Raw genomic sequence first — 12,432 nt, 5'->3', positions numbered from 1 at the left:
ACACACACACACACACACACACACACACACACACACACACACACACACACACACACACACACAAACATTAATTACCAAAACACTAAAATAACCACACATCTGACATCCAGCACACACACTCACCTCACAGTGCTCTCTGTAGATCAGCTGATATGTGTGTACGTGTTGACGATGGAGTCCATCTGGCAGAGGTTTACCCTCATCTTTGAGCTCAGGGAACTCTGGCAGACTGCGAGACGCATCTAAAACACACACATTCAAAAAGTTGATGTAGAGTAATATTATATGTCTAAAAGAGAGAGCTGCTCCTACATTTTGTGTTTGTCTTACCTAAAAACTGCTGATACTGGTGAACCTGGGCGCTGATGTCGGATAGCCCCGCCCCTTGTAGATGCCCCACCCCCAGGCCCATTCCATTGGTCAGTCCCTCCAGCTTATGCACAGGCTTTATCCTATATCAAGAGATGAGGGCTATGAGTCAAACTAACAACAGCAAGTGATCAACAATACACAAACTATAAATACACACACACACACACCTCTGTTTCTGTGAGTACGGCTGTTGTCTACATCCACGCACACACACACACACACACACACACACACACACACACACACACAGGTATTTTAATATTAGCCTGTTCTGTTATTTTAGTATCATTCATATACTATTATAGTTTTTGTTAATATTGTTGTTTTTTATTTTATATTTATATCTCAAATTAGCATGTATACAATTTATATACAACATGATCATTCACAGCTAATCAGAACACATTTCATGTTTAATGCTCAGTTATGTGGAGCAAATTCTTGACCAGAGATTTTACTGTGGGTGGAGCTACCCAGTACAATGAATATGTAAATAAAGAAAAATGGTTCATATTGCTTGTTGAAGCTTTATTGCATCACACCTGGTCCGGACAGTGTGACTGTACCTGGTGCCGAGACGTCTGGTCCTGAGGCCCATGAACACGGAGCGGATGAGTTTGCCAAAGGAGGCGGCGTTCACGGGTTCCAGCTTGGTCTGCTGGCAGTGCAGGAGATAATGACAGTAGAGGGTACAGCGAGGAAGACTCACACCTTCAGCTGTCTCGTAGTTATCCATCAGCCACTGCACCTGAACACAGACAGGAGACAGACGGCAGGTGTTAATTGACTTACTATCACACAATCAAAAACTCTTTTACCTGTTTTATGGGTGAATCCAGTGTTTTTTTTCTGTGTATTTTAGCATTGTCTATATACTATTATAGTATTTATTCATATTTTTTATTAGCTTTATTTTTATATTTTCAGTTTAAATTTTTATTTTAGTTTAAGTTTTAGTCATTTTGTTATGTGCTATTATTATTATTCTATTATTTTTATATTTAGCTATTCTATTATTTTTTTATATTATATTTATATTTTATTATTCTATTATTTTTTATATTATTTTGTTATGTGCTAAATTATTATTATTCATTATTATTAGTAATTTTAGTACTTAAACTTAATTTATTTCAGTTTTTCTATAAGTTTTTCTTCTAGTATTTCATTTCATTTTATTTCACTTTATTTTATTTCAATTACTAAAACTAATTTTAGTCAACAAAATAACAACACTGGGTGAATCTCTTTGGGTGAAACTCTGAATCATCATTCAAGAAAACAAATACACTCACAGTCGCGGGTGATGCGCGTGTGTTGTGTGAGAAATTTTGGTTCCCTCCACCGGCTCCACCAAACATGTACCCGCCCTGAATCATATAACCCCCTGCCCCTCCGCTGGTGACCACGCCCCCTGACCCGCCCACTCCTGACGAGGACCCGCCAGCTACCACGGTGATCCCCGAACTGCCCTCTGAGAACATGGAGACCACCCCTGTGCCCATCCCGGACGTCACAGACACAGGCTGAGTGCTGGCGGGGGACGTGACCTGTGAGCCGGTGGTGGGCGAGGTCTCATAGTAAGTGACAGAGGGCGTGGCCTGGGAGTAGAGGGAGGGGTCTGTGAACTGGTAACTCCTGGAACGACTAAAAAAGGGAAAGAAGGGTCTGTGAACTGGTAACTACTGGAACGACTGAAAAAGGAAGAGAGAAGGACAAATACAGAGAAAGGTAAATGTTTTCAGGAGTAAAGTGAAGCTAAATATACGCCACAAGGACTGTGTTGATGCTCACATTGCAGTATTGTTGTAGTTGGCGTCTCCCTCCACAAACTGGCTCGGGTAAACATGCTGTACAGGAACCTACACACAAACAAACAGCAGTTTCACATCAGACTCTTAAAAGTCAGTTTAATCAGAGTCAGGTATGAGGGGAAACATCACAAAGCATGTCTATATAATGTCAAATCTAAATCTTTACATAAATATATTAAACTAAACTTTACATTTTAGTGCTGATAACAGTTTCACACAATATATAAACACAAACAATATACAGACACAATGTTTAATGTTCATTTGCACCTGTAAAAAACGAAATTTACCAGATTATTTCTCATTAGACATCTGAGACAACAGAATAAAAATATTATAATAATTAGACAATTACAATTAAATGACTATGTAAAATTAACAAATATATATATATATATAGAGAGATAGATAGATAGATAGATAGATATAGTGTTTTTTGTTGCAAATTATTTCTAGTAATCACGTTATAATACAAACACAATAATCTACTCAAAAAGTATTTGACCACTCAAAACACACTTAAAAAAATATACAGTATAAAAGTTATTGCTTGCTACATTGCAAAAACATTGCGAAATATCAAACCAAGTGACATTGCTTGAAAATAAATATAATGCAAGCACACTTTCATCAAACCAAGCTTTTGAGGTTTGAACTTATATATATTACATAACTGAAGAAGAACCCATTACAGTAGATGAGACCTCCCATATATGTGGCAGGCATGTTATAATGTCATTCTGCTTAAAGCAGTTATGAAGTGTGTGTGTGTGTGTTTGTGCCTCAGGTGTGATGTGTAGATTACTGACCCCCAGTTGTCCACTTTGACTCTTGGTTGTGGCCTGAACCACGGACCTCTGCTGGACACAAATCACCACAGTTTTGGAATTAATTTGATCTTTATGGTTTTGATATCCCATATGAACATATGTGTGTGCATTACCTGTGCTGTCTGCACCTGTTGCACTACCTGTGTGGGAACGCCAGTCTGTCCCGCGGGAGGAGAATTCGATTCAGAGTCATTGGAGTGAAGTGAGCCCTCTACACAGAGACAGACAGACCAAAAACAAGGCATATAAAAATCAAACTACTCAGATTCTCAGAAAGAAACTAATTTGCATACAACTGTATAAAAAATATACTGTAACCGTAAGAACTCAATTACATGAGCTACAACAACCTGTTTTAGTTTAGAGCAACATTTTGGGTTAAAAAAAATGATTAAAAACAAGAATGCAGCAGAAGTATAGAATATGGCCACTTCACACTACTGAATCTCACACTGCAGATCTTATGTGTGTGCGTGTGTACAAGAGAGACACACACAATGAGAGGAAAACACACTGAAGAGAAAAATAAAGAGACAGAAAACAGAAATGAGAAGGAAACACGACAAAATCGCTCTCAGAAAAGAGGAAATAATGACTGAAGACTCGTTTTGCTCAGTACAAAACCTACAGGAGGAAATAATACCAAAACAATAACACACAACCATCGAAATCAGTTAACATGCGCTCACACTTACGGTACAGCACATCCAGACTGTACAGACAGCTACTGTAGAACATGATCTGAACACAGACACACATGCAGCCATTTCTCTTTATATCAGGCTCATACGGGCCGGCCTTGAACAATCTCTCAAAATCTCTCGTTCAGGTAAACACAGGTATCAGATTGAGAGAGGAGAAATCAAGCTTTACTTTACCTGTGCTTTTTACTTTGGTTTCCATTCTGTATTTTCCTACATCCTCCAGTTTATCTCTCTACTCAAGTAAATGATTCTGTGATATCACAATCCTTGTGATCAACTTTAAACGAAAGCCTTTCTACAGGTGTTTTGCTGCTGTCTTTTTTCATACAGCAGATTAATGTTCATCATCTGCTATATACTTTTATGAAATGATTGTCTTACATAAAAAGAGTTAATTTTAGTCTAATTTCATATAGAGACTTTTTAATCGCTCAGCATTAATTTCATATTCACATACATGGAATTTATGTTGTTATGTTGAGATTTTAATAATATATATGTAATTTAAATAAATATATTTTTTATTTTGATGTTTATATAGCAAAAAATAAAAATAGAGTTTTACAATAGATTTTTAAAATAAAAATCTAATTTTTATTTTCTATTAGTGTTGATCATGAATTTTAAATATACAAGTAATTTATGCTGACAATTTTTAATGCATATAATATAAATAAATTCACTCAATATACATACCTTTCAAAATTTGGGGTCAGTAAGATTTTTTAATGTTTTTGAAAGAAGTCTCTTTTTTTTTTTGGCTCAAAAATACAGTAAAAACACCAATTACTATATATGTTGAAAACATTATCAATGTTAACTTGGAAACCATTATAATTGAAAGTTCAAAACAAAAGCATTTATTTAAAATGTTGTACAAATATGCTGTCAATTTAGATTATTTTAATGCGTCCTTTCTGAATAAAAGTATTAATTTATTAAAAAAAAATAAACTTTTCAATGCTAGTGTCATTTTTTCTTTTGATATTAATTCTGATATTTTTCTTTTGATATTGACATAAATACACATTTTTTGGTCACTATATTCAGTCTGTCAGGTCTCAGTATTGGCAGTTAATAAAGCTGCTGCGCGCAGTAAGAAGTTCATCCACACACTGCGGACGCTGAGTAGGCAGTGCTGTCATATCGGCTGCCAATTAGAGAGTTACAATGTTCAGTCATCAGAAAAAACGTGTGAGTGTGTTAAACAAAAAGCAGAAGGGAACGTGTGTGTTTGTCGGGCTGCGATACGCACTGCTACTCTTGCGCGTTTATTTCGAGGTCCTTCTATTCAGGGAGAGGCCTAGAAAGTGTCAGGTGTCTGTTAGATCGCATTACACGCACTTTCATACACGCAATGCATATAAACCAGCGGTCTGCTCTGCAGCTTCAGTCCTAACTAGGAGAAAGTTAAGTCCACATGTATCTAGTAAAGTGCGAGTGCTCACCGGTGACGGTCACCACTATGTACTGGGAGGCGGAGCTTTGTATCTCTCCTGCCACATACTGCGCTGCTGTCACGACTCCTTGAGGGGGCGTGGCCAGAACAGCTTTCTTTTGAGTGACAGGGGGCGTGGCCTGCACTCTTATGATAGAGGCCGTCTGCGCAGGAGCGGATCCCAGCGAGCTCTGGATGTCGGAGAGGAACTGGGACGAGGTGGTGGTGGAAGTGGCTGTCTGCTGGGTCGACGAGGCCGTCGTGACGTTGGCCCCTTGTGATTGGGAGGGCGGAAGCTCCTCAGTGGGGTAGCCTGAAGTTGCCATGACGACAACAGCCCAAATCCCCCTGCAAACAGAAATGAAAAGCGCGGATTAAGCCCTGCAGGATGTTGAAAGCAAACAGATTTAGACTTCATTACTTGTTTTAATGATAGATGGTATTGCCCTGGAGATTATTCCTGCACAGTTACACTTTCCATGCACTGGTCGATTTTGAGATTTTGCTTTCATAACATGTCTTTGTTTCAGATTAGAGGAAAGAAAACATTCAAAATGCATATTTAATTGTTTATTTTATTATACTTCGTCTATTTGCGTCTGTAGATTTCCGTTACAATACAAATCTTTAAAGGGGTCATATGATGCTTTTTTAAAGATCATTATTTTTTGATAAAGAATATCTTTTTGGTTTTGAGACTTTAGTCTTTGCAACTTCAGGGGTCTTATCTATGCACAATCAGCTTGTAACACTCCAAAGAGAAAGGAAAACTTGAAATCGCATCATATGACCCCTTTAAAGGCTGTTTTCTCAAAATGACTTTTTTTCTCCACTTTAGTAGCAACTGGGTCTACATAAATCAAACTTTACAGTTTTATTCCTATCTATATTCTGAAGGTGTTTACTGAGGGGTTTGTTCATAAAACACTTTTTTCCCCTTTTAAAAATATATTAATTTCTGGCTGTTGGCAGGGTTTTCTGATTTAATAAGTGATACATACAGTAGGCTCTTTAACACTTATATGTCAACAAAATATTGAAACTGTTTTATCCAATGTTCTAATTTCTGGAAATGTAAGTAAATTATTAGATCATGCATGTGCATATTTGAACATAACATTTCATACAAACTTGTAGCACAAAACAATTGTCTTATTGTGATTGCCGTGATTAGTCAACTGGGGAATTGTACTCTATTCACCTGTAGTGTCTTGCCTTAATATTTTATTGTATAAAAAGCAATAGTGCCTTGTAATAAGGACTTACATTAAAACATTATTTTTACTAAGCAAATTCACTGGCATCTTTCTGCTGCCTTAACTTAACTAAATAATTATTTGAATACAGAATAAGAATATGCATTTAGAATCTTTTATTATTATCATCAATCACAACAAAAACAATTTAGCTGAAAAAATGTCAAGCATTTTGTCTCACTTATGCATAGAGTACATTCCAGTAGTTTACTGTGAGACTGCATGTAAAACTAAACACATTTTCTTTCCCTGTCAGATGCACATAAATCCTTGAGCTGGCTGAACTTGTTTAACAGAACTCTCATTTTCCTTAAATTAGAGGCAACAGGCGGCATTGCGTGCCCTGTCTTGTGATGACAGTATGTGCTCGTTCATATGAAGTTACTGTGAGAGAGAGAAAATTTCACAATGAACCTTCTGATCATCAGAATTAGTGTTAAATGGCTTAAAAAGAAAAGAAAACCAAGAGCACCTGAGGACACAATGCTGAATACTTTAAAATTAAAATTAAATGCAAATTTTCAACAATTTACCATCGTATATTTACAGCTCATTTTCAAATATGCTAATAAATTTACATCCAAAATGCCGCAGAGCGCTTTGCTGAACATTTATTGTCATAAAAAAATCCCGTGTGACTAATCATTATATTGTGTCATTTATTATTGTTTATCTCCATGGTAAATAATATATAGTCAATGTTATGATTTTAATGGCAAAATATTATCCTCATGCATGATTTTGCCTTAATATATCATCTATTTATGTCTATATTAAATATAACATTTCTTATATATGTATGTTTTGTGTTTTAAAATTAATGTTTTGTTTATTGCTGGCAGAGGACAAATTGTATATAGTTACACAACGCTAAATAAAATGCATAACTTACAATTTACCTGAACAAGCATCATATATTCATAGGTTCAAATATGCTGTCAAATTTACAAGCAAAATGTCAGTGTTATAACTTCATAGACTATAAATATAACAAAACATTATGTTGTGTAATGTATTATGTTTCTCTCTCTGGTCCATATGTAGACTATATAATCAATGCTATGATTTTTTTTAATGCCTTTAATATCTTCATGCATGATTTTGCCTCAATAATATACCATCTATATTAAGTTTCTATATAAAGAAACTTATTCTAAATAAATTCTATATAACCTGGCAGAGAATATATATAGTAGAAGAATTAAGTATTATATATTCATAACTTATTTTGAAATATGCTGACACATTTATGTGCAAAATGTCATAAAGCGTCTCGCTGAACATTATTTGAACATAAATCTGACTAAACATTATGTTGTGCGATATATTACTTTTCTCTCTATGGTCCATATAATGATTTTAATGGCAAAATATCATCTTCATGCATGATTTAGCCTCAATAATAATAAAGTATATATTTTAGGTTTACATTAAATATAACATTTCTTACATATGTGTGTTTTATTATGTATGTTTTGTTTATTGCTGGCAGAGAACAAAGTATGCACCTATGTAACTGCATAGACATATGTGACCTGGAGCACAAAACCAGTCATAAGTAGCACGGGTATATTTGTAGCAATAGCCAACAATACATGGTATGGGTCAAAATTATAGATTTTTCTTTTATGCCAAAAACAATTAGGATATTAAGTAAAGATCATGTTCCATGAAGATATGTTGTAAATTTCCTACCGTAAATATATTAAAACTTAATATTTGATTAGTAATATGCATTGCCAAGGACCTCATTTGGACAACTTTAAAGGCGATTTTCTCAATATTTAGATTTTTTTACACCCTCAGATTCCAGATTTTCAAATAGTTGTATCTCGGCCAAATATTGTCCTGTCCTAACAAACCATACATCAATGGAAAGCTTATTTATTCAGCTTTCAGATGATGTATAAATCTCAATTTCAACAAATTGACAGTTATGACTGGTTTTGTGCTCCAGGGTCACATATGTGTGTTTTGTTTATTGCTGGCAGAGAGCAAAGTATGTATATCTACATAACTGGATAGACGTATGTCAATCACGCCCTTTTAACTTCCCACGCCACGCCCCCTCCGCCCCGGAGCTGATCTGGCACGCATATGGCTGCTCGACGACTCCCTCAACAAAGTTTTTAACCCGAGAAAACACAATTCCCGGGGGTCTGATCCACCGAAAGCCTATATTCCATCGTCTTTCGCGTTAAACAAACTCCAGCAAACCGGACTAGCGAAGCAACGACCACAGTCGAGTGCAGTTTGACAGTCGAAAGTCGCTCTTTGACATTTGATCCTAAACTACTCGTCTGTTTCAGTCATCAAGTCGGCTAAACGCGCTTCTGACGTCACGCTCACCATAAACAAACATCAAGTAAAAGTCACACACGCTCACGTTACAACACCCGCCATTTTGTAGCAGATTTGACATCGTCATAACAACCGCCAGCGCGTGAGAGCGGCGCGGGGTCGAGTTCAAGCGCGTTAACTGAGGAAATCGTGTCTAGCACACTTCGGCACTTGTGAGAAAGAACAAGAGGAGGATACGTGAAATAAAGTTGTTGCTTTCACCTTTCGCTTCCCGCCGGATGATCTTAGTTTGGCGCGGAGTTTTATTTTCGTAATGGTTCAAATTGTTGTTGTTGATTCTCGTTGCTGGGTTCTTGTCGCCACGACTACCGTGACTATGGCGCCTCGTCCTCACCGGGGCAACTGTTGCTACCCACCCGTCTAAGCACCGCCCTCTTGCTCAGCGGCGGTTGGCTGCGCGTCGCCAAGGGGAACGGCCTTCTCTCTTTATTATTGGCTAAGGCGAGTGTCTATAACAAACTTACCTTGTCATTCGCTGACAGTCGCTGTTACACTATTACGCAAGAAGATCCCGCCCCCTTTACGCTCATCTATTGGACCGCATTTCTGTCAATCAAATCAAACGTCACGTTCGACTCCTCCGTTAGTCAAAGATCAACGTAAACGTTGAAAACGTACATGTAATTTATATGTATCAAAATAGTGTTTTATTTGTGCACAAATCGTATGTATAATCATTACTCTACAAAACGTCACCATATTAAATATACGTCTTGTACATCAAATGACAATGGTACTGTGACTAAATGTTTTCTCACATTTTTCCATAAAACAGGATAACTACCTTGAATAAAACATTATATAAATTATTCGTGTTTTAAGCATAAAATACTGCAAAAGTAGGCTATCATTTTATTTCTAATTCTAGCGACTCCATTAGCATATTAATCATAATACTATAATCACTGGGGTCAGACAGGCAACCAATTCGCCCATGTGCTGTAATCTGTGTGAATGCCGGTGTGTGAATCATATTGTACAGACTTTCTTATCTCGTGACTGTATGATTATGAAGAAACAGGCTTTTGCCGATACGCTTATAAGCCGGTTTCTGAGGTGCTGGGACTCTTAATAACCACACACACACACACACACACTCTCACACACACACACACACACACACACACACACACACACACATGTTGTGTTTCCATGTTTTATGGGGACATTCCATAGGTGTAATGGTTTTTATACTGTACAAACTGTATGTGCTATTGCCCTACACCAACCCTACCCCTAAACCTACCCCTCACAGGAAACTTTGTCTCACACGCACACACACACACACACACTCACACACACACACACACACACACACACACACACACATACATAACAATCACTCAGTTCTCACATCCATATCCTCTTATCTGTTTTGAAATGTCATCCAGGCACCTCGTGTTACGAGAGGTCAGCTAAACCAGCCTGCACTGTGTACGCTTAATATTCTTGACATCTTTATTGTGTATTGGTGATGTTTTATGGATTACGTGATTACATATTCATAAAGTGCCAGTAAAATATTCATAATTGATTGATTCTCCCTAATTCTTCTTTTTTCCTCCCTTAAAGTTTCCATTCCAAAAATCCTACTTTGCCATACATTTAGCTTTGGCTATAGTCACACTATAGAATGGCCATGTACGTGTAAATTTACATTTAGATATTTAGTCATTTAGCAGATGCTTTTATCCAAAGCGACTTACAAATGAGGACAATAAAAGCAATCGAAACCAACAAAAGAGCAGTGATAAGCAAGTGCTATGACAAGTCTCGGTTAGCCTAACGCAGTACACGTAGCAAGGTGGGTTTTTTTTATAATAATTAAAAAGAAAACAAATAGATCGAATAGAAAAAGAATGGGAAACGCTTGTAAATGTCATGTAAATAATTTTGCAACCCTACATTTGGGGGGAAAAAACAAATGATAGGGAAAAAGTAATATAAAAAGTAGTCAGAATACATTACCTAAAATGAATAACCTAGAGATTACATTGCTGACCACAATTTTTCTCATGTAATCTGTATTTCAGTAACAAACTACAATTTTGTAAGTAATCTATCCAGCACTGCCAGTGAATTACCTCAGATTGGATCTTGGTTTATGTGTTTCACATGACTCCACACAGGATCAGTTATTATATTATTATTATTCCCATGTAACACATTTGCATGAAAGTAAACAAGTCTTGGGTTTCTGTTAATTAGAAAAATGAATCTGTGGTCAAAGTGTACCATATATGTTTCAATAACTTTTAAAACTTGTATTTAATGTGTGAAATATTTGTTCTAGTATTACTAGAATCATAACTTTTATATTAATATTATTATTAATTTTTACATTCTTAAAATGTATTTATTAACAACATCAAAACAATTCACACGGATTAAGCATTGTGGCATTTAGGTAAAATATAATAAACTTGGTTTAGAAAAGCATTTACATTCGGATTAAATAAGATGTGGCACTATAGACTAATAATGTGAGTATTTACATGCATCTGATTAAAAGTGCAGCGTTTGTGTCAGCGTGAGTGTGCAACTTCATAATTCATTCCACATTTTGTGCGATTAGACCGAGTGTATGACAACAAAAAGGTCAGGAGTGATGAGATTAGGTCGCTTCATCCGACATCACCTCCTTAGAGGTGCACAAGGTCTCTGCCCTGCTATCACGGTCCATCTGACTGACGCAGCAGCACAGGCTCCATGAGCCACTATAAAAGACACAGCAGGGCAACAATAGGTTAGACCATCTTTCTGACCAACAAGGAGCAGTGAGAAACATTTCCAGCCCCTCTCGTCTGTGTGGTGGTCATGTGTAAAGCTGCAGTTCTCACACTCGGCCTGCTGGTGGCGCTGCTGGGCGGCGCTCGGGCCACAGACGGACACCCGGTCTACGGAGTGAAGCTGTGCGGCAGAGAGTTCATCCGCGCGGTCATCTTCACCTGCGGAGGCTCGCGATGGAGGAGGTCTCTGGACGTTTCAGGTATGAGACACACATGAAGTAAAAAAACAGGAGTTGTGTTTACTGTATATTCGTTTCTTCCAATACAACACACACACATTTAGAGGAACCCAATTTTCCTTCCACAGCTTTAATACAACATACATTTATATACAAAATGTATTTAATTGTACTTTTGCATATAGCTTTGAGTTATTTTGACACAATAATTACTAAATGACTATTAGGCTACAACAATAAAAACATACATTATTTATTTAATAATAATAATAATAATTATTATTATTGATAATACCCATACATTTAGAGGGCAAATTGAACCACATGCCGTTTAATTTTTTTATTTGTATTATTATTGATAATACACACAGAAGGCAAATTGAACTACATGTAATCCACAAACCCATTTTTAATAAAAAACTGAATAATAACTAAATGATCTATAGAGTACAACAATAAAAACATATATTATTTATTTAATAATAATAAAAATAATTGATATTAAGTAATTAAATTGTTATTCATTACATTGTTAATTTATTGTAATATTGTTGTATACACACATATACATGTATGTGTATATACACTGTTATTACAGTATTATTATTAATAATTAAATTATTAATTATGTTAAAGTGTTTATATATATATATATATATATATAATACAACAATTTTAATATAATTATT

At 36.1% G+C, this 12,432-nt stretch overlaps 2 protein-coding genes across 2 annotated transcripts in view; one reads left to right on the top strand and one right to left on the bottom strand.

Annotated features, from left to right (window-relative positions):
- LOC107700798 (MHC class II regulatory factor RFX1-like) overlaps positions 1-9,247 on the bottom strand; it is a 14,171-nt gene extending 4,924 nt beyond the window's left edge. Inside the window, exons 1-10 of the mRNA XM_016502613.1 lie at positions 9,240-9,247; positions 5,169-5,506; positions 3,130-3,227; positions 2,969-3,046; positions 2,167-2,234; positions 1,668-2,019; positions 939-1,120; positions 540-566; positions 331-452; positions 124-242 (exon numbers count right to left, since the gene is read on the bottom strand). Of these exons, the coding sequence (XP_016358099.1) occupies positions 124-242; positions 331-452; positions 540-566; positions 939-1,120; positions 1,668-2,019; positions 2,167-2,234; positions 2,969-3,046; positions 3,130-3,227; positions 5,169-5,506; positions 9,240-9,247 (1,392 nt within the window). The remainder of the gene's footprint in view (positions 1-123; positions 243-330; positions 453-539; positions 567-938; positions 1,121-1,667; positions 2,020-2,166; positions 2,235-2,968; positions 3,047-3,129; positions 3,228-5,168; positions 5,507-9,239) is intronic.
- Positions 9,248-11,583: 2,336 nt separating this feature from the next.
- The window catches only part of LOC107700820 (relaxin-3-like), a 1,937-nt gene continuing 1,088 nt past the window's right edge, over positions 11,584-12,432 (top strand). Inside the window, exon 1 of the mRNA XM_016502631.1 lies at positions 11,584-11,764. Coding sequence (XP_016358117.1) covers positions 11,593-11,764 — 172 coding nt within the window. The 5' untranslated portion in view covers positions 11,584-11,592. The remainder of the gene's footprint in view (positions 11,765-12,432) is intronic.

This window comes from Sinocyclocheilus anshuiensis, unplaced genomic scaffold (genome assembly GCF_001515605.1).
Source record: "Sinocyclocheilus anshuiensis isolate Anshui unplaced genomic scaffold, SAMN03320099.WGS_v1.1 scaffold1127, whole genome shotgun sequence".
NCBI lineage: Eukaryota > Metazoa > Chordata > Actinopteri > Cypriniformes > Cyprinidae > Sinocyclocheilus > Sinocyclocheilus anshuiensis.
This window is presented reverse-complemented; position numbering and strand designations above follow the sequence as displayed.